Below are 23,217 nucleotides of genomic sequence, written 5' to 3'. Positions count from 1 at the left end.
GAGCAGCTTACCGATCGCTGCAGCTGTACACAGCCAATCTGTAAATAGCCCATCCAACCAAATACCTACCACATCCCCATATTTGTTTTTGTTTTTCTGCTCTTTTGCACATCAGTATTTCTACTTGCACATCCTCATCTGCACATATATCACTCCAGTGTAAATTGCTAAATTGTAATTACTTCGCCACTATTGGCGTATTTATTGCCTTACCTCCTTACTTCATTTGCACACACTGTATACAGATTTTTCTATTGTGTTATTGACTTTACATTTGTTTATCCCATGTGTAACTCTGTGTTGTTTTTGTCACACTGCTTTGCTTTATCTTGGCCAGGTCGCAGTTGTAAATGAGAACTTGTTCTCAACTGGCCTACCTGGTTAAATAAAGGTGAAATAAAATAAAAGCAATTTTTTTAAAGGCTCACTGAAATAGGCCTGAATCAGGCTTCTTGCAAATGGCTTGAGAATTATCTGTCAGATATGGCACAAATCTTAGCCTTTTAAGTAGCTCATCTATATATGTTTTTTAAACATTAAATCTTTGTCAATCCAAATGCCCAGATATTTATAGGCAGGAACCCGATCAATGGGAGAACCATCCAATGAATAAATATGTAGTCCGTCATAAATAATATTGGTCTATCTGTTAAAACTTGTAATATTCATCTGTATGCAGACGACACTGTTATGAATGCCATTTCCCCATCTGTTCACCAGGTTATGTTAGAGCTGCAATCTGACGTTGTTGCTTTACAGAAAGCCCTAGTTGTTTTGAAACTTGTACTTAATGTGGACAAGACTAAATATATGTTGTTCTCTAATTTCAGATGGACTACATATTTATTCATTGAATGGTTCTCCCATCTATCGGGTTCACGCCTATAAATATCTGGGCATTTGGATCGACAAAGATTTAGTGTTTAAAAAACATACTGATGAGCTAGTTAAAAAGCTAAGGTTTAAAGTGGGCTTATTTTTAAGGAATAGGAATAGCCTCTCCCTAAATAGCAGGAAGCAGATTGTACAGTCAACTTTCCTGCCGGTTGTTGACTATGGTGACACCATTTACCAGATTGCAGCAGCCACTACTCTTAAACCTTTGGATGCCATCTACCATAGCACCCTTCGCTTTATCACAGGTAAGTTATAATACTGACCACCGCATCCTGTATCAAACGTTTGGCTGGTCCTCATTAAAGTCCCGATGATCACTTCATTATTCACTTTTTGGTAATAAAGCTCTACTACAAAAGCTTCCGACTAACCTAACTTCACTGTTAAAATATAAAAACATGAGATACCAAACCCATTCACAAGATTGGTTAACTCTTGATGTTCCTCGGGTCTCCACCAGACTAGGTAAATCCGCTTTTAGCTTTAAAGCACCTCCTTGCTGGAACCAACTACAAATGCAATACAATTGGATGTTCTGGTGCTGCTCGGGCAATTAAACATATTGATAGGTGACCTTTTTTACTGAGGAATGTAATTGTTTTCCTTGAATATTTCTGTTTTACTTGTTTAATATTGTATTAGATTTTTGCATTTTGAAATTGTATATGCAGTGCTCCCTTGTGAAAGGGACCATGGTCTCATTGAGGACTCCCTGCTTAAATAAAGGTAAAACATTGCATTTTGCATTCAAAAGATCCTACCTTGTCTAGCGTATTTTGTTTTGTCGACATTTGGAAAGTTTACAGACAAATTTGCTGTTTCCATTAGTGCCTTCAGAAAGTATTCACACTCTGACTTTTTCCACATTTTCTTGTGTTAGACAGAATTTTAAATTGATTAAATTGATACTTCTTGTCATTGGCCTACATGCAATACCCCATCATATCGAAGTGGAATTATGTTTTTAGATTTTTTTACAAATTAATTAAAAATGAAAAGCTGAAATGTCTTGAGTCAATAAGTATTCAACCCCTTTGTTTAGAAAGCCAAAATAAGTTCAGGAGTGAAATGTCCTTAACAAGTCACATAAGTTAAATCAACTTACTCTGTGTGGAGTAAAAGTGTTTAACATGGGTTTTGAATGACTACCTCATCTCTGTACCGCACATATGCAATTATCTCTATGGTCCCCATTCGAGCAGTGAATTTCAAACACAAATACCAGGTAGATTCAACCACAAAGACCAGGGAGGTTTTCCAATGCCTCACAAAGAAGGTCACATATTGGTAGATTGGTCAAAATAAAAATAAAGCAGACATCGAATATCCCTTGAAGCATGGTGAAGTTATTAATTACATTTTGGATGATGTATCAATTCACCCAGTCACGACAAAGATACAGGCGACCTTCCTAACTCAGTTGCCGGAGAGGAAGGAAGACAATAGGGACTTTAAAACAGTTGGCTGTGATAGGAGAAAACTAAGGATGGATCAACAACATTGTAGTTACTTCACAATACTAACCTACATGACAGAGTGAAAAGAAAGAAGCTTGTACATAATAAAAATATTACAAAACATGCATCCTGTTTATAAAAAGGCACTAAAGTAAAACTCCAATAACTCCGGCAAAGGAAAACTTTTTGTCCTCAATACGAAAGCATTGTGTTTGGGGCAAATCCAACACAACACATCACCACTCTATATTTTCAAGCATGGTGGCGGCATCATGTTATGGGTATGCTGGTCATCGGCAAAGACTAGGTAAACCTGGTTCAGTCTGCTTTCCTACAGACACTGGACACATTCACCTTTCAGCAGGACAATAACCTAAAACACAAGGCCAAATATACACTGGAGTTCCTTACCAAGATGACATTGAATATTCCTGATTGTCCTACTGTAGTTATAGTTTTGACATCATTCGGCTTGGAAATCTAAGGCAACACTTGAAAATGGCTGTCTAGCAATGATCAACAACCGACTTGACAGAGCTTGAAGAATTAAAAAAATAATAATGTGCAAATATTGTACAATCCAGGAGTGGAAACCTCTTAGAGACATACCCAGAAAGACTCACATCTGTAATCGCTGCCAAATGTGATTTTAACATGTATTGACTCAGGGGGTTGAATACTTATGTAATCAAGATATTTTAGTGTTTTATTTTTCATATATTCTTTACAAATATAAGAGTTTTTCTTCCACTGACATTATGGAGTATTTTGTGTATTTTTTAAAAATTAAATCAATTTTATTCCCACCTTGTAAAACAACAAAATGTGGAAAAAGTAAAGGGGTGTGAATACTTTCTTAAGGCCCTGTATGATAGCTATATATAGTGCCACTGACATGTGCTGTGTAGTATTGCATTTTACCTTCCCCTCTGTCTCTGATTTTCATGATCTTTCATCAGGTTCTCTCGCTTTCCCTTTCGCTCTCCCCTCTTATCCTTCTCTGAATCTCTCATATCTTCTCTCTCTCTCTCTCTCTCTCGCTCTCTCCTCTGTGAGTGAGTGTGATGTGGGTAGACTAACCCACTAGCGAGGCCACTCTCTTCCCACAGGCTCTGTTGTCATTTGGCCTTAAGGTCACTGCCTCGCTAAGGGAACGCTTGCCAACTGAGATCAACTGTATTCATCCATCCACCGGGGAACCCAGAGCTCAAAGCTCCCCTCATTAGCCATGTTTAGGAGACTTTCATGCAGGAAACCTACCATTAAAAACAGCAAAACACTCTCTACAACTTTCCTAGGGTCCTGAAAAGGTTATCAAGTATTTCACATGCAAAACTTGTAATCTTTGCTCCCAACATTATTTTGTCTAATTTTAGCACTGAACAACTTGCATTGGAACTGATGCATGCAATGTGTAGATGGTCCAACTAGTTGCAAAAAGATTGCTGTTAATTTTAAGATACTTTAGATTTACGGTTAATTTTTCAATAGAAAATATTATTGCAAAAGTTTTGAACCATAAGGATTTTTCTCCATTAGGAGTCCTACCCCGTGGTAACTGGAAGAACTAATCCCACATGTAGACTAGTTTTGCTTTCAAAGATAATTTTCGAAGTGGTTTCCGATATAGGTCAAATGTGGTTAGAAGCATTGAGGCTAATCACCATATTACCCGTTGGTTTAAGAGATCTCACGACGGAATTCATACCGTTCCGAACGAATGCAGTGCATCGCCTAGGATCGTGGAGTATTACATATTTAACGGCCTCCATGATAGAGGAGATACCCATTTACCCTCCTTCTCCTCCTCCTTGACTTCTTTCTCCTCCCACATCCATCTTATTACTTTCAAGCTTCTAACACTCTTTATATTGGCCTAGTGTGGCTAATTGGCCAATCACACACCACTATAAAGTGGCTTCAGGCAGTGTGGAGACCTCTACATGGGTCCTGCGCTGTGGCAGTCGTGTACATCCCCTAACAACATTTATCACATCTGGTACATTCCCCACCTACTTAATTCAGCTCTTTCAACTCCTCTTGATGTCGTCCCCCTTAATGTGGGCAGCACACTGTTTCCCTGAGTCATGGTTTCCCACACCATGGTTCTACGTGACTTGTTTAACAGAGAGTAAATACAGTACATCCCTAGAGAAAACTCTGAAAGACTAGTTTGGGCAGGTCGATAATGGGAGTATTGTATTCTGGAGGTGGGTTGGTATACCTTAAAACATTTACCATGGTAATACAATTAAAAAAAGACCATGGTTTTGTACTAGCAGTGTGTAGTTAAACATCGCTGTTGTTTAGAATGTATTATCATGATGGTCTGTGTCCCACCATTTTTTGCGTAAAGTGACCAAAAACGTAGTAATTTATGGTACTCGCTCTGCAATGGTAAAGCCTAGGCCTAGTGTACCCTCTCCAACATCTTTAGAACTTGGTGAAAAACCCTTGGTCTAGTAGTGAAGTGTACCCTCTTAAACCTTGGGACCTGGATAGGGTATGGTGATAAGAATGAATGGAGTCTGAAATCTTGAACATAATGTTTCAAATAATTTGTTTATCTGGTGTTTTTCGCTTCAATTTCAGTTGGCTCTCTCTCTCATTCAACTGACTAGGCTACAGATTTATAGCTTTCTACATTTGTAAAAAGGTATTCATATTACTTATCATCTTATCTCATGAATACATTTTCATCATGTCGTTCTCAACATATCCCTAACAACAGCAAGTTACAATGTTTCTCTTTGTTTAGACTCTCTATTTTTTATTAGTCATATATACAGGATACGCAAGGTATACATCGTCCAATTAAATGCCTACTTTCAGGTTCCTTCTCCACAACGCAACAACAATAAGAAGTAGTAAAAATAAGAATACAAACGTGAAGTAAAATAAATATCTTAGCATAAGCATAATACAAGAAGGCAATCATTTATAATCCAATATTTACACATGTATGGTTGAAGGGGGGGATGGGGGGCAAATGTATTAATTCAGCAGTACAATAAGAGCAGCAGCTGTGTGCTAAGGTGGTCAGTCCAGTTCAAGTGTTCAGCAGTCTGATGGCTTGTAGATAGAAACTGTCTCTGACCCTTTCGGCATCAGACCTTATGCTTCGATAACGTCTGCCCGACTGGAAGAGAGAGAACTGCTCGTGGCTGGGGTGTGTGGGGTTCTTGATGATACTGCGGGTCTTCCTCAGGGACTGTTTCAAATAGATGTTCTGGACTGGTGGAAGTACGGTCCCAGTGATGGACTGGGCCTTCTTTACCACATGTTGGAGGGCCTTGTGGTCGTGGACGGAGCTATTCCCGTACCAGGCCGTGATGCAACCGGTCAGGATGCTCTTGATGGTGCAGCGGTAGTATTGGAGAAGACCCGGGGCGGCATGCTGAATTTCTTCAGCAGCCTTAGGAAGTAGAGACGCTGTTGCACCCTCTTGACAAGAGTGGTGGTGTTGTTGGTCCATGACAAGTCCTCGGTGATGTGGATGCCGAGGAACTTGAAACTCATGACTCTACAACAGTCTCTGAAGTTAACAATTAACTCCTTTGTTTTGCTGACGTTTAAGGAGAAATTGCTGTCATGATACCACAATGGCAGTTCACTTACCTCCTCCCTATAGGCTGATTCATTGTTGTGTGTTATCAGGCCTACAACCGTGGTGGTGTCATCAACAAACTTGATGATGGAGTTGATGCCGTGCAAAGCCACACATTCGTGGGTGAACAGTACACGTGTGAATGTTCATTGGAGTCCTCTGTTGTCATGACTACTACAGGCTAGCGTGACTGGAGCCGACGTTAGTTTCTATGCTAACTGACTTTGATAAATTTATCAAAATGTAATAAAAAAAAATAACAGCAATAATATCATTACACTCTGCTTAACTTGGTGTTTCATATTCTATGTTTAATAACTTGCTTACCATGAAGATCAGGTTTAAAACAATTTGTTTATCTAGTGCTTCTCTCTTCATTGGCTCTCTCATTCAACTGACTCACTGACTAGGCAGGCTATCGAGAGAGTCCTTGTAGAGTGACAGGCTAGCGTGAGAGTCACTGTAGAGAGAGAGAGCGTGAAGCAATCACTAGAGTAAGCGGCTCCCTCGGGCCAAAACAAGCACATCCCTTGACTATAAATACATGAATACAAAATGCCAAAGATTAAGCTACCATATACAGTATCCCACATTCTCCCAATCTCCCACATTTCTGGTTGGCAACACAGGGAACCCAGACATAAGCAAAACACTTTACTATTAATACAGAACGTATTAACCCTTTATGTCAACAACTTGTTTTATTTTGATTTGATGTTACAGACAAACTAGGACCAACAATAGTAGCCTAATGCCTCTGACTTTCTTAGAAACTTGCCCATACTGGCATATAAATTAAACATTATAATACCAACCAACCTCTTGTGACTTTTGGGGGTTTATTTATTTGATGCATTATACGGCTATTGTACCATGCTACCATTTATCATAATTGTGCTTTACCATGGTAGAATGTATAATACAGGTTAAAACCATGATTCTTCCATGATCCACATCTATACCATTGTATTAATGACACAATACCATAGTATTATTTAGGTGCAAGGCAGTACCATCATACTTCAAGGCTAAAACCATGGTACATTTCCATGATTCAGATCAGTACCATGGTATATATGATGCCATACCATGGTAATATTGAGGTACAATGGTAGTACCATGGTAGTACCATCATACTTCAAGGCTAAAACCATGATGCATTTCCATGATTCAGACTATAACATGGTATAAGTGAAAGTACCATAGTAGTACCATGGTACATTTTTGTAAGGGATAGTACCTGCAGGGGGATGTGTCTGACAGTCACATTAGCAGATGGAGAGTGATTCACTGAGCTGCACCTGTCAGCATTTGACCCAAACAGGGCAAGAGGTGGAGCCCAGCCCCAGCCTAACAGGCTCAGAACCTCTCAACCATGATTGATAAGTGGGAATTAAAATCTCTCCTTGAGGGAGGGACAGCTTTCTTCCATTTCCTCTAAAATCCATATGTTCTAAATCAGGGTGCGGTAGCATACTGTAGTAACATAATATACTGTACCTACCTAGAATCCTGATGGCAGGTTCTCATGCAGTTTGAGAGGCCGTTTTCAGACATGTGGTTGTGCAATGGTGTGCTATGTTTGGCTACTTTAACAATGCTACTGTAATTCGTCAAGCTCACAACGGCCCAGAGGAATTCGTGTGAATATTAGCGAGTGACGAATCGTCTTTTAATTGATTGACCAGATGAATGATTGTCTGTCTGCACAAACTGAGGGTTTGGTGTGAGTGTGTGGGTGGCAACAGTTTGTGATTGATAGAACACATTGAATCAGAGGGCAGAGATGGGTTCTCTGGTTTTTTTCTGATTCATTTTCTTTTAAGATGTTTATCTTAACAACAGACAGGGTGGTATCTTCAGATTTTGGTGTGTTTGATAACAAGCCTTTAAAAATCAACCATATGGTATTACAGACACTGTCATAACCAGAAACTATCGTATTTCACAGATTAACCACGATCAAAAGGAGTGAATGATCAGAGAAGATTTGGATTGAATACCTACTGAAGTATACTGGTGGAAATCTATGGAATTATAGAATGTGTATTGTCTAATTGTAATTGGTTATGTGTATCCCTTCCATTGAATAACCAATGCATCAGAAGATATTTGCAAATCACATTGGTTTCTGTTAACTGTTAGGATCATGGGCAAATGTGGAATCCGTGTTGCTGGTGTTGTAATCTGTTAATCTGTCTCATTGGGGATGTCACAATATAGACCTATAATTATTTCTGTCTACATTCTGCCTGTTTTACAGCTAGTGTACCAGTGTTACAAAATGTATGGTGTTACTACTACTGCAGTCACTGATTATCTTAGCAATGGCTTCCCCTTTGAATCCTCTGTATTGAGTTCACAGAGAAAGACACTAAATGAGATCATCTCAATTGCAGTGTTAAATTCTTACGACAGCCCCAATTTATCTAATTTCACCACAGCAGTGGTGTGGTGCATTAGCTCTGTTCCGCTATGTTACAACGACAACTGTACACATGCACGATAATCTCATTCATTGCAATGGATTGCTCTGCAGAAAATGTATGTCATTAGTAGCCTACCAAACTGATATTCAGCACTCTATTGTCCCTCTAATCACTCTGACATCAATGCAAATGTAATTGAAAATCTAATCAAACACTTTACGAGAGCCCATGAGCTCATCTTGTGCAACTTTTCTATAGGCTATAGGCCCATGAAAACAGTGATGGCCTCTATTCAAAAGAGGACGATCCCATCAGCTTTCTAGGCCTACTAAATGTATTTCTCAACTTTCCTACTATTTAGCCAATATTAAGCACATTGCTTATCTTTTACAACAGGAGTATAGTCTACCTGGCTGGAATGAAAATGAACCACAGGAAAAACATCCTCCATTCCCTATTTAAGTGCAGAGATTACATATTTCTTCACCTGTTTCGAGACAGGTGCATGATAATGATCCATTCTAAATCGAGATGAATTCCACACATATATTACTTAGTATACTGTATGTAAAGACAAAATCAAATCAAGAATAGTCTGATGGGAGACAATATTAGCCTATCACTTGTGAATTATATATTATCACTTGTGAATGATGCCCAGTTTAAGGCAAGAAACAATGCCTTTTTTTGTGACTTTTTCTAATCATAGTCGCACACCTCATGTAGCCTAGCCCATAGGTCTATATGTTTTGATAAGGTTTGTATCACAACTAAAGTGGCCAAATAACTTCTTAAAATTAAGCACATTAATCCGCTTTACAACAGGTGTGGAGCCTAACTGACATACAGCGCGTGACTTTCAAGTTGGCTGAAGAACATTTTCACCATAAAAATGCACCTTTATAATAAAAGCATTACATGCATAATCCCATTTGTTGTCACTTTTGATAATGGTGATTTCCCGCATTGCTGCACTTATAATGTGAAGAAATAGCCTAATAAGAAAGAAACAGCCCTTTTTCAGGACCCTGTCTTTCAAAGATAATTCGTAAAAATCCAAATAACTTCACAGATCTACATTGTAAAGGGTTTAGACACTGTTTCCCATGCTTGTTCAATAAACCATAAACAATTACCGTAATTTCCGGACTATTAAGCGCACCTGAATATAAGCCGCACCAACTGAATTAAAAAATATATATTATTTTGAACATAAATAAGCCGCACATGTCTATAAGCCGCAGGTGCCTACCGGTACATTGAAACAAATTAACTTTACACAGGCTTTAACGAAACACGGCTTGTAACAAAAAATAAAAAATATGCAGTAAGCTTTAGTTGTGTTTTTGCACTGAGTCAATTCCTCACGCTGCTGTTTCCAACGTCTTATCATCGACTCATTAAGACCAAGCTCCCGTGCAGCAGCTCTATTTCCTTTTCCAACAGCCAGATCAATCGCCTTCAACTTGAAAGCTGCATCATATGTATTTCTCCGTGTCTTTGCCATGATGAGGGTGACAAAATGACTACCGTAATCAGAATGATGGGAAGTTTGAGAGCGCTCGATTTAATCTAAACAGTAAACCAAAAAGTTGTTTGACCTTAACCCGTTCGGCAATTTCATTGGTCTAATGAAAGCTTCATGCCGCCAAAACACTGAGCACGTCACAGAATGTGTTTTTTTGGAGAAAAAAAATTGAAAGCGGGATTAATCCATATATTAGCCGCGTCATTGTTTAAGCCGCGAGGTTCAAAGCCTGGGAAAAAAGTTGCGGCTTATAGTCCGGAATTTACGGTAATGAACATGCACCTGTGGAACGGTCGTTAAGACACTATAACAGCGTACAGACGTTAGGCAATTAAGGTCACAGTTATGAAAACTTAGGACACTAAAGAGACCTTTCTACTGACTCTGACAAACACAAAAGGAAAGATGACCAGAGTCCCTGCTCATCTGCGTTAACATGCCTTAAGGCATGCTGCAAGGAGTCATAAGGACTGCAGATGTGGCCAGGGCAATAAATTGCAATGTCCGTAATGTGAGATGCCTAAGACAGCGCTACAGGGAGACAGGATGGACAGCTGATTGTCCTCGCAGTGGCAGACCACGTGTAACAACACCTGCACAGGATCGGTACATCCGATCATGACACCTGCGGGACAGGTACAGGATGGCAACAACAACTGCCCGAGTTACACCAGGAATGCACAATCCCTCCATCAGTGCTCAGACTGTCCGCAATAGGCTGAGAGAGGCTGGACTGAGGGCTTGTAGGCCTGTTGTAAGGCAGGTCCACACCAGACATCACCGGCAACAATGTTGCCTATGGGCACAAACCCATCGTCGCTGGACCAGGCAGGACTGGCAAAAAGTGCTCTTCACTGACGAGTCGCGGTTTTGTCTCAACAGGGGTGATGGTCAGATTCGCATTTATCGTCGAAGGAATGAGCGTTACACCGAGACCTGTACTCTGGAGCGGGATCGATTTGGAGGTGTAGGATCTGTCATGGTCTGCGGTGGTGTCACAGCATCATCGGACTGAGCTTGTTGTCATTGCAGGCAATCTCAACGCTGTGAGTTACATGGAAGACATCCTCCTCCCTCATGTGGTACCCTTCCTGCAGGCTCATCCTGACATGACCCTCCAGAATGACAATGCCACCAGCCATACTGCTCGTTCTGTGCGTGATTTCCTGCAAGACAGGAATGTCAGTGTTCTGCCATTGCCAGCGAAGAGCCCGGATCTCAATCCCATTGAGCACGTCTGGGACCTGTTGGATCGGAGGGTGAGGGCTAGGACCATTCCCCCCAGAAATGTCTGTGAACTTGCAGGTGCCTTGGTGGAAAAGTGGGGTAACATCTCACAGCAAGAACTGGCAAATCTGATGCAGTCCATGAGGAGGAGATGCACTGCAGTGCTTAATGCAGCTGGTGGCCGCACCAGATACTGAATGTTACTTTAGATTTTGACCCCCCTTTGTTCAGGGACACATTATTCCATTTCTGTTAGTCACATGTCTGTGGAACTTGTTCAATTTATGTCTCAGTTGTTGAATTTTGTTATGTTCACACAAATATTTACACGTTAAGTTTGCTGAAAATAAACGCAGTTGACGTTTCTTTTTTATCTGAGTTTAGTTTATCAATATGTTCAGCTAAACGTTCGGAACTATTGCATCAAGAGCATTGCGGGAAAAAAAATGTTTTATGCTAATGGATGTATTCATTTGGAATATTTATTTCTAGGTCAACTTTTGTACTATGGGGGATAGTAGATTGACATAAGCTAGTGCTTTTGCTGTTCATTAGGCCTTCTCGTCTTGTTGGCTGACTAAAAGTAAATGTGGACAGTTCTTCTAATATGTTCAATACGCACCTCGGAATTGGATAAGGACACGCACAGTTGCTTCCCTGATGTGTATGTCTTTTTACATTTTACATTTTAGTCATTTGGCGGACACTTATCCAGAGCGACTTACAGTAGTGAATACATACATTTCATTTCATGCATCTTTTTTTTTTTTTTTTTTTTTTTTTTTGTACTGGCCCCCTGTGGGAATCGAACCCACAACCCTGGCGTTGCACACACCATGCTGGCGTTGCAAATACCATGCTCTACCAACTGAGCCACAGGGAAGGCCACTTGTAGTCTGTGACAAAGACTCAATCACGTGAGGGAGAGCCATGTGAGTGAGATGAGAGGTGCTTCGGAGTAGGCAGCACTCAGGGAGAAGGGCTGCAAAAGGCTTGGATTTGTTTAGGTTGTTTTATGGCCATACAAAGGGGATGCCGCCGGGAAATTCGAGGCATTATCAAATGCTTCTCAAATTATGAATGAGAGACTGACGAAGTGTGTACAGCCTGCGCAAAAAAACAAAGCGGAGCTCATGCCTTTCAAGCGACTTTTTTCAAATCATCATTTGTTGCATCATGCAGCCTTACAATGTATTAAATATCAAAACATATAGCCCAACTAGTGTAGCCCACAGCCATATGGCATAGCCAGATCAGGGCCTAACATAAGGACAACTCAGAGTATGCTATTCTGTTCTTCTGAAATAGACTACATTTTCTTGAAATCATGTTTCTTTAGACCTGTCTAAAATAAATAATAGGTTTATTGTGAAGGTTTAAACTATATTACATTTCTTAGACTTTTTGAAATGTAGATGTTCCAAAGGTCTGCATCATTGGCTTGTAGGCTGTATATGGAAGCCAGGAGATGCTAAATGTGTTTATGTTAATTAACGGTCAATTACCTTGAGACCAAAAGTTATTTGCTTGACAATCACCGGCTGATAAAATGTTGTCCATTGCCACAGCCCTAATAATGACACGCACTGTGTTTATTAGGTGTGTTTGAAATTCACCCCCACACACAAATGCATTATTGCTTTTTCGACGGTAATTTATTTTTCAGGTTTTCTACCCATGCTGAAAACCTCTTGCCATATTACTTAAAACAGGGATGGGTAACTTTGATGGGGGTGGGGGCCACAAAAAATCTGAAACTCATCATGGGGGGGCCACAGTGGCTCGTGGGTCTGCGTCCCCACATCCATAGCCACACTTATAGTCAGCACTTGCGTTTTTAAGCAAAGTTCTACGTTTTAGAGTTAATTTCCTTGAATTCTACACATTTCGCCATGGGGTGGAAAGAAACATTTTCAGTTTTACAGCAAATTTCCTGCCATTCTACACATTTTGCCATAGGATGGAGAGAACTGTTTGCAGTTTTTAATGTGACCTGACTGAGAGTGACTAGCAAAATCAATGGGGGCCCCTCGGTCGGTAATTCAACCATGATTACTACAAGTTGAGATAGCTGGCCGCAAGACTAACTTACAATTTAAACAATGTTAGCTGACATGGGCTAATTGAGAGACTGTCAGTGACTGACATAAGAAGAGAAAAACTGCTGATGCACAACCAAATTTCAAAATTGCACCTTGTGTATTCTACTATTCTAACTATCACCAGTAAGTTGAAACCCTGACGGAGTTCCGGAATAAGGCCTGCAGTTGAACGGACATGAAGAGTCAGATACTCGCGGCATATGAATGACAGGGTCGTCCACTCTAGTGAGAACATTTAGGAGTCATTATTCCATCATTATCATCCTTGCCAGTTAGAGAGAGGCTTGTCTGTAATGTGACTGAAATATTTGGATAGCCTTTATTCCAGGAGAAAATGAATACAGCATCTTCTTTTTACACTGACCCTTACAGAAAAAACACATCATTTCACATGTGGAAAATCACATGATTTCATGTGAAATTTCACATGTGAAATCATGTGAAAGTATGTGTTTTTGGAACACTTCCAAATCAAATCAAATCAAATATTATTTGTCACCTGTGCCGAATACAACAACCTTACAGAGAAATGCTTACTTACTAACCCTTAACCAACAATGCAGTTTTAAGAAAAAGAAGTGTTAAGAAAGTATTAACTAAAATAAACTGAAGTAAAAAAATATATATATAATAATTAAAGAGCAACAATAAAGGAACAGTAACGAGGTTATATACCGGGGGTACCGGTACAGAGCCAATGTGCGGGGGGCACAGGTTAGTCAATGTAATTAAGGTAATGTGTACAGTGCATGTAGGTAAAGTGACTATGCATAGATAATAAAAAGAGCGTAGCAGCAGTGTAAAAAGAGGGTGGGGGGGTCAATGCAAAAAGTCCGGGTAGCCATTTTATAAGCTGTTCAGCAGTCTTATGGCTTTGGGGTAGAAGCTGTTAAGAAGCCTTTTGGACCCAGATTTAGCGCTTGCTGTGTGGTAGCAGAGAGAACAGTCTATGACTAGGGTGGCTGGAGTCTGGTAATTTTTAGGGCTTTCCTCTGGTATATAGGTCTTGGATGGCAGGAAGCTTGTCCCCAGTGATGTACTGGGCCGTACACACTACCCTCTGTAGTGCCTTGCGGTCGGAGGCCGAGCAGTTTCCATACCAGGTGGTGATGCAACCAGTCAGGATGCTCTCGATGGTGCAGCTGTATAACTTTTTTTTGGACCATGATAGTTCTTTGGTGATGTGAACACCAAGGAACTTGAAATTCTCAATCTGCTCCACTACAGCCCCGTCGATGAGAATGGGGATGTGCTCGGCCCTCCTTTTCCTGTAGTCCACGATCATTGTCTTGATCATGTTGAGGGAGAGGTTGTTATCCTGGCACCACACTCCTCCCTATAGGCTGTCTCATCATTGTCGGTGATCAGGCCTACCACTGTTTTGTCATCGGCAAACTTAATGATGGTGTTGGAGTCGTGCTTGGCCATGCATTCATGGGTGAACTGGAGGGGACTGAGCATGCACTGCTGAGGGGCCCCATGTTGAGGATCAGCGTGGCAGATGTGTTGTTACCTACCCTCACCACCTTGGGGCGACCCGTCAGGAAGTCCAGGATCCTAGTTGCAGAGGGAGGTGTTTCGTCCCAGGGTCCTTAGCTTAGTGATATTTTGAGGGCACTATGGTGTTGAACGCTGAGCTGAAGTCAATGAATAGCATTCTCACGTAGGTGTTCCTTTTGTCCAGGTGGGAAAGGGCAGTGTGGAGTGCAATAGAGATTGCATCATCTGTGGATCTGTTGGAGCGGTATGCAAATTGGAGTGGGTCAATTAAAACAAATTGTATTTGTCACATGCGCCGAATATAACCAACAACGCAGTTCAAGAAATAGAGTTAAGAAAATGTGTACTAAATAATCTATTGAGTCAATGTGCGGGGGTACAGTTTAGTCGAGGTCATTTGTACATGTAGGTAGGGGTAAAGTGATTCTTGTCTACAGCTGCTCAATAGGTACCCTTCTTTGCGATGCATTAGAAAACCTCTCTGGTCTTTGTGGTTGAATCTGTTTTTGAAATTCACTGCTTGACTGAGGGACCTTACAGATAATTGTATGTGTGGGATACAGAGATAAGGTAGTCATTAAAAAATTATATTAAACAAAATTATTGCACACAGAGTCCATGCATGTGACAAATACAATTTGATTTTATATTCTAATAATTAACTGCAATTCATGTAGAAAAGTAATTTTCTGTTTTGTACTTTCTGTGCTGTAATTTCAATCACTGAGATCCACTGAACTTGTGATTGCCAAGCCAGTTGGGAGTACAAAGGAACTTTGAGCTGCTAAGGGTTCAGGTCATGGGTGATTCATTCGAATGTGAAGGTGCCTCAGGGGAAATAGGTCCCTCAATCCCCTAAATGCCTCCAAGTAGCTTGTTTGGTAGTCAAGTCCATCTCTCCCTCTCTCATCAATGTCTCTGTTTCCCCCATTTCCTTCTCTCACCCTCCTGCTGTTTCTGGTCCTGTCATTTCAAGAATTTCCATTTATATCTCCCCGATTGTCTCTCTCTCTCCTCACTCTTCTTTCTCTATTGTCAACACCTCATCAAGCTCTTTAGTTGCCCTAGTGCTCCTGATTTACAATGGCTTAATGTAGTCCTGTGCTGGGAGTCGGCAGGAAAATGTCCCATTTGTCACATTAATAGTCCATCTTCGTCAGCGTCCTAGTATGGCTCCATCCACAGTCGCCCCTTCCTCATCCTATGCCCCCCCCATCCCTGTGTGCTGCTTGGCGGATCAGAGCAACATTGCTATAGCTGATCTTCCTGATTTCTGATGCATTTTTTGTCCAGCTATACTTTCTTTCTCCCTTTTGTCATGTGTAACCACACTCCGTGCTCTATAGTCATTCGTCATTGTTTAACCTTCTATATTGTTCTAGGTGGCTGGTCTTTGTGCATTGTAATGCTTTTGTTTTGGATTTCACGTCATTATGAGCATTCGAGTCTCTCTAAGCTTTTCAAAGAGATTACACTTAATTGGGTGATTTTTAACAAACAGTGGGCACACATTTAATTACTGTTGCATTCCATTAGCGCTTTGTTTGTGCCCAGATAAAGGATAAAAAGAGGCCTGTTGACTATATGACAAATGTTGACTTGAATTCCAAATGTGGTGATCATGTTTTTCGTGTTCAAATAAGATTAGTAGTAGAGGATTATATATGGTATGTATAGATTGTAACTCTACACAGATATGGCTCTACCATCAGCCACAAATAAAGCTCCTCATTTCTCTAGTCTGGAATTTGCTGCAGAAGTTTTAGATTGCACAGAATATTTTCTGGTGATACTAGACTCTGAAATTCAGTGTAAAATCTGCCTGCAAGGGAGAGGACCTGTTTAGTTGACCGGACAGCTATTTATACGTTTTATGGGGGCAGACAGCAGTACCTTTACTCATGAAATGATCAGGTGCACTGACTATACTCATTGATGCAAGACAAGTATTCATTAACCCAAGGCCTGGTTGACTGAAGGTTTCCTGCCTTATTAAGACTGAATCAGAGTCCCCTGTTAATTAGACTTATACTGTAGGTGTCTCCTATGAGTTTATGTGTAGGTGAGAGTGTGAAATTGTGTGAAGTTTAGAATATCTACAGCTCCTACACTCTAACCAAACTTCTTCAACTTATGACTGTACATTTGATTTTATATTTTAACAAAGACATCCACTTGTGTACTTGGCAGCCAGCAGTTTTCAAGCACTGGTAAATGTACATTTATCTGTTTTAATGCCTCCAAGCTCATTTACAACTAGCACAATACTTCATAACACTTCATACCAGAAGCTCACTGACAGATGTGCAACATTCATAAAATATTTACTACTACTTATAATGGGCAGCTTATCAGGGTAAATTTGAAGCCATAGATGTTAAGACTCTGTATAAATATTTTACTGTACTTTCAGTAATTCATCCCAACAGACATCTTTAACTTTTTTAAAAGGATCTTACAGAGATTTTCTCCAAAGCACACACACATGAACAAACAGCAGGAGGAAGTGGTGGCTGGACCATCTATGTCAGGAACTACAAGTATTACAAAAATGGATTTGTATGTTAATCTGGGTGACACAGATTTCAGAGATGACATGTTTCTGTGGTGGGTGGGGGGGGGGGGGGGGTGCAAACGGGAAAGAGGGATTTATAACTTAACTTGCTGTAGTACTTGTGCATTTTTTTTGGTGATATTAAAGGCATGTTTGGTTTACTTTTCTACAGGCCCTACCCGCCCTTTCACCCATCCTCTTCCTGTTGTCCAAATGCCCATGGCTGTATGTGCCCTCAGTTCTTTCCCTGCCCATACCCAGGCCTGCTCTACTTTTCTCTGCCCATGTCCTGCCTTGCCCTACTGGGTCCTACCCTACCAATGTCCTGCATTGCTCTGCCCTGCCCTGCCCTGACCTGCCCTTTAACTGCGGCCCCTCCTCCTCACATAATTTCTGAAGCCATAAGTCCCTTCTAAATTACCTTCTCCAGCAGTTTGATCTTCAGGGGACATTTTGTTATCTTTATCTTTATTATTATCTCCATCTTTATCTTTGTTATTTCTACAAACAGAATGCACTACTTTAATTTGACTAGTACTGATTCCACATGCTCTGTCTAATTGGATTGTCTGAAGTTTGTCTCATCATGTCCCTCTCATCCTTGTCCCTCTTTAGCCTGTGAGCTGATGAACCAGGGCATCCTGGCGCTGGTAACATCTACAGGCTGTGCATCCGCCAACGCCCTCCAGTCCTTGACCGACGCCATGCACATACCCCACCTGTTTATCCAGAGAAACGGCCAGGGCACGCCTCGCACCGCCTGCCACCTCAACCCAAGTCCTGACGGGGAGAGCTACACCCTGGCCGCCCGCCCGCCCGTACGCCTCAACGACGTCATGCTCACCCTGGTCACTGAGCTGCGCTGGCAGAAGTTCATCATCTTCTATGATGCTGACTATGGTGAGTGGGGGAAAGGGGTGGGGTATAGGGGGAGTGGGGGAAAGGGGGAAAGGGGTGGGGTATAATGTGAGTGGGGGAAAGGGGTGGGGTATAGGGTGAGTGGAGGAAAGGGGTGGGGTATAGTGTGAGTGGAGGAAAGGGGTGGGGTATAGGGTGAGTGGGGGAAAGGGGTGGGGTATAGGGTGAGTGGGGGAGAGGGGGAGAGGGGTGGGGTATAGGGTGAGTGGGGGAGAGGGGTGGGGTATAGGGTGAGTGGGGGAAAGGGGGAAAGGGGTGGGGTATAATGTGAGTGGGGGAAAGGGGTGGGGTATAGGGTGAATGGGGGAAAGAGGTGAGGTATAGTGTGAGTGGAGGAAAGGGGTGGGGTATAGGGTGAGTGGGGGAAAGGGGGAAAGGGGTGGGGTATAGGGTGAGTGGGGGAGAGGGGGAGAGGGGTGGGGTATAGGGTGAGTGGGGGAGAGGGGTGGGGTATAGGGTGAGTGGGGGAAAGGGCTGGGGTATAGGGTGAGTGGGGGAAAGGGGTGGGGTATAGGGTGAGTGGGGGTTGGTGGGTGTGCAGAAAACACACTTAAGTGTTGTGTGACCATTACAGTTTTTATTTTTCGTATGTGTGACCTTCTAAAGACCAGTTCTCCAATGGGGAAGGCCAGTACAATATTAAGGATGATGATGATGATCATGATGATGACCATAACCGCAGTAGCCAACTAGCAGTAATCAATAGGAGACATTTTTTTCTCCCTTAAACTATATTGTTATTTTGGACAATGCACAAAGATGATAAATGTTTAAAGGGATAGTACGACATTATTTACACTGAACAAAAATATAAACGCAACATGCAACAATTTCAAAGATTTTACTGAGTTACAGTTCATATAAGGAAATCAGTCAATTTAAATTAATTCAATTATTCTATGGATTTCACATAACTGGTAATACAGATATGCATCTTATGGTAGGGGCGTAGATCAGAAAACCAGTCAGTATCTGGTGTGACTACCATTTGCCTCATCCAGCGGGACACATCTCCTTCACATATTCAGCTAGCGGGATATACGCTGCACAGGCAAGATAGAACAGCACACTCCGGTAAGATGAGGGTGGGCAGTCTGTGCATATTTGTAAACAACAGCTGGTGCACAAAATCTAAGGAGGTCTCTAGATTTTGCTCGTCTGAAGTAGAGTATATTGTGATAAACTGCAGGCCACAGTACTTGCCTAGAGAGTTTTCAGCTATACCTTTCGTGGCTGTTTATTTAGAACCACTGACAGATGCTGGCACTAAGACCGCACTCAGTCAGCTGTATAAGGTAATAAGCAAACAGGAAACCGCTCACCCAGTGGCGGTGCTCCTAGTGGCCGGAGACTTTAATGCAGGGAAACTTAAATCAGTTCTATCAAATTTCTATCAACATGTTAAATGTGCAACCAGAGGGAAAACAATTCTAGATCACCTGTACTCCACAAAGAGGGACGCGTACAAAGCTCTCCCTCGCCCTCCATTTGGTAAATCCGACCACAACTCTATCCTCCTGATTCCTGCTTACAAGCAAAAATGAAAGCAGGAAGCACCAGTGACTCGGTCTGTAAAAAAGTGTTCAGATGAAGCAGATGTTATACTACAGGACTGTTTTGCTAGCACAGACTGGAACATGTTCTGGGATTCTTCCTATGGCATTGAGGAGTACATCACATCAGTCACTGGCTTTATCAATAAGTGCATCGAGTAAGTCGTCCCCACAGTGACTATACGTACATACCCCAACCAGAAGCCATGGATTACAGGCAACATTCGCACTGAGCTAAAGGGTAGAGCTGCATCTTTCAAGGTGCGGGACTCTAACCCGGAAGCTTACAAGAAATCCTGCTATGCCCTGCGATGAACCATCAAACAGGTAAAGTGTCAATACAGGGATAAGATTGAATCATACTACACTGGCTCCGACACTCGTCTTATGTGGCAGGGCTTGCAAACTATTAAAAACTACAAAGGGAAGCACAGCCGCGAGCTGCCCAGTGACACGAGCCTACCAGACTAGCTAAATCACTTCTATGCTTGCTTTGAGGCAAGCAACACTGAGGCATGCATGAGAGCATCAGCTGTTCCGGACGACTGTGTAATCACGCTCTCCGTAGCCAACGTGAGTAAGACCTTTAAACAGGTCAACATACACAAGGCTGCGAGGCCAGATGGATTACCAGGACGTGTGCTCCGGGCATGTGCTCATCAACTGGCAGGTGTCTTCACTGACATTTTCAACATGTCCCTGATTGAGTCTGTAATACCAACATGTTTCAAGCAGACCACCATAGTCCCTGTTCCCAAGAACACAAAGGCAACCTGCCTAAATGACTACCGACCCATAGCACTCACGTCCGTAGCCATGAAGTGCTTTGAAAGGTTGGTAATCGCTCACATCAACACCATTATCCCAGAAACCCTAGACCCACTCCAATCTGCATACCGCCCAAACAGATCCACAGATGATGCTGTGGATCGCTAATCTCTATTGCACTCCACACTGCCCTTTCCCACCTGGACAAAAGGAACACTTATGTGAGAATGCTATTCATTGACTACAGCTCAGCGTTCAACACCATAGTACCCTCAGAGTTCCTCACTAAGCTAAGGATCCTGGGACTAAACACCTCCCTCTGCAACTGGATCCTGGACTTCTTGATGGGCCACCCCCAGGTGGTGAGGGTAGATAGCAAAATATCTGCCACGCTGATCCTCAACACTGGAGCTCCCCAGGAGTGCGTGCTCAGTCCACTCCTGTACTCCCTGTTCACCCACGACCAGGCATGACTCCAACACCATCCTTAAGTTTGCAGACGACACAACAGTGGTAGGCCTGATCACCGACAACGACGAGACAGCCTATAGGGAGAAGGGTCAGAGACCTGGCTGGGTGGTGCCAGAATAACAACCTATCCCTTAACGTAACCAAGACTAAGGAGATGATTGTGGACTACAGGAAAAGGAGGACCGAGCACGCCCCCATTCTCATCGATGGGGCTGTAGTGGAGCAGGTTGAGAGCTTCAAGTTCCTTAGTGTCCACATCAATAACAAACTAGAATGGTCCAAACACACCAAGACAGTCGTGAAGAGGGCACAACAAAGCCTATTACCCCTCAGGAAACTAAAAAGATTTGGCATGGGTCCTGAGATCCTCAAAAGGTTCTACAGCTGCAACATCGAGAGCATCCTGACTGGTTGCATCACTGCCTGGTACGGCAATTGCTCGGCCTCCGACCGCAAGGCGCTACAGAGGGTAGTGCGTACGGCCCAGTATATCACTGGGGCTAAGCTGCCTGTCATCCAGGACCTCTACACCAGGCGGTGTCAGAGGAAGGCCCTAAAAATTGTCAAAGACCCCAGCCACCCCAGTCATGTACTGTTCTCTCTACTACCGCATGGCAAGCAGTACTGGAGTGCCAAGTCTAGGACAAAAAGGCTTCTAAACAGTTTTTACCCCCAAGCCATAAGACTCCTGAACAGGTAATCAAATGGCTACCCGGACTATTTGCATTGTGTGCCCCCCCAACCCTGTTTTTTCACTGCTGCTACTCTCTGTTTATCATATATGCATAGTCACTTTAACTATACGTTCATGTACATACTACTTTAATTGGGCCGAACAACCAGTGCTCCCGCACATTGGCTAACTGGGCTATCTGCATTGTGTCCCGCCACCCACCACCCGCCAACCCTTTTACTCTACTGCTACTCTCTGTTCATCATATATGCATAGTCAGTTTAACCATATCTACATGTACATACTACCTCAATCAGCCTGACTAACCGGTGTCTGTATGTAGCCTCGCTACTTTTATAGCCTCGCTACTGTATATAGCCTGTCTTTTTACTGTTCTTTTATTTCTTTACTTACCTTTTGTTCACCTAATACCTTTTTTGCACTATTGGTTAGAGCCTGTAAGTAAGCATTTCACTGTAAGGTCTACACCTGTTGTATTCGGCGCACGTGACAAATAAACTTTGATTTGATTGTGGCCTATGGGGTGTTGTCTCACTCCTATTCAATGGCTGTGCCAAGTTGCTGGATATTGGCGGGAACTGGAACAAGCTGTCGTACACATCCATCCAGAGCATCCCAAACCTGCTCAATTGGTGATATGTCTGGTGAGTATGCAGCCATGAGAGAATTGGGACATTTTCCGCTTCCAGGAATTGTGTACAGATCCTTGCGATATGGGGCTGTGCCTTATTATCCTGAAACGAGGTGATGGCGGCAGATGAATGGCACGACAATGGGCCTCAGGATCTCTTCACGCTATCTCTGTGCATTCAAATTGCCATCGATAAAATGCAATTATGTTTGTTGTCCATAGATTATGCCTGCCCATACCATAACCCTACCGCCACCATGGGGCACCCAGCAAACCACTCGTCATACAACGCTATACACGCTGTATGCCATACACATCTGCCCGGTACAGTTGAAAACGTGAAGAGCACACTTCTCAAGCAGTGGTCATTGAAGGGGAGTATTTGCCCACTGAAGTGGGTTACGACGCCAAATTGCAGTATGGTCAAGACCGTGGTGAGGACGACGAGCACGCAGCTGAGCTTCCCTGAGACGGTTTCTGACAGTTTGTGCAGAAATGTTTTGGTTGTGCAAACCCACAGTTTTATCAGCTGCCCGGGTGGTTGGTCTCAGATGATCCTGCAGGTGAAAAGCCGAGGTCCTGAGCTGTGGAGGTCCTGGGCTGGCATGCTTACACGTGGTCCGCGGTTGTGAGGCCGGTTCGACATACTGCTAAATTCTCCAAAACAATGTTGGAGGCGGCTTATGGCAACAGCTCTTGTGGACACTCCTGCTGTCATCATCCCAATGTTACACTCTCTCAAAACTTGAGACATCTGTGGCATTGTGTTGTGACAAAACTGCACATTTTAGAGTGGCCTTTCATTGTCCCCAGCACAAGGTGCACCTGTGCAGTGATCATGCTGTTTAATCAGCTTCTTGATATGCCACATCTGTCAGGTG

General features: G+C 42.5%; 1 protein-coding gene across 1 annotated transcript in view; it reads left to right on the top strand.

Moving 5' to 3' along the window:
• Positions 1–23,217, top strand: part of LOC115193698 (glutamate receptor ionotropic, delta-1-like) — a 342,511-nt gene that overhangs the window by 182,835 nt on the left and 136,459 nt on the right. The window contains exon 3 of the mRNA XM_029752620.1: positions 17,917–18,201. Coding sequence (XP_029608480.1) covers positions 17,917–18,201 — 285 coding nt within the window. The remainder of the gene's footprint in view (positions 1–17,916; positions 18,202–23,217) is intronic.

Source organism: Salmo trutta, chromosome 5 (genome assembly GCF_901001165.1).
Source record: "Salmo trutta chromosome 5, fSalTru1.1, whole genome shotgun sequence".
Lineage (NCBI taxonomy): Eukaryota > Metazoa > Chordata > Actinopteri > Salmoniformes > Salmonidae > Salmo > Salmo trutta.
Note: the sequence above shows the minus strand (reverse complement) of the source record. Positions and strands in the feature narration are given on the sequence as shown.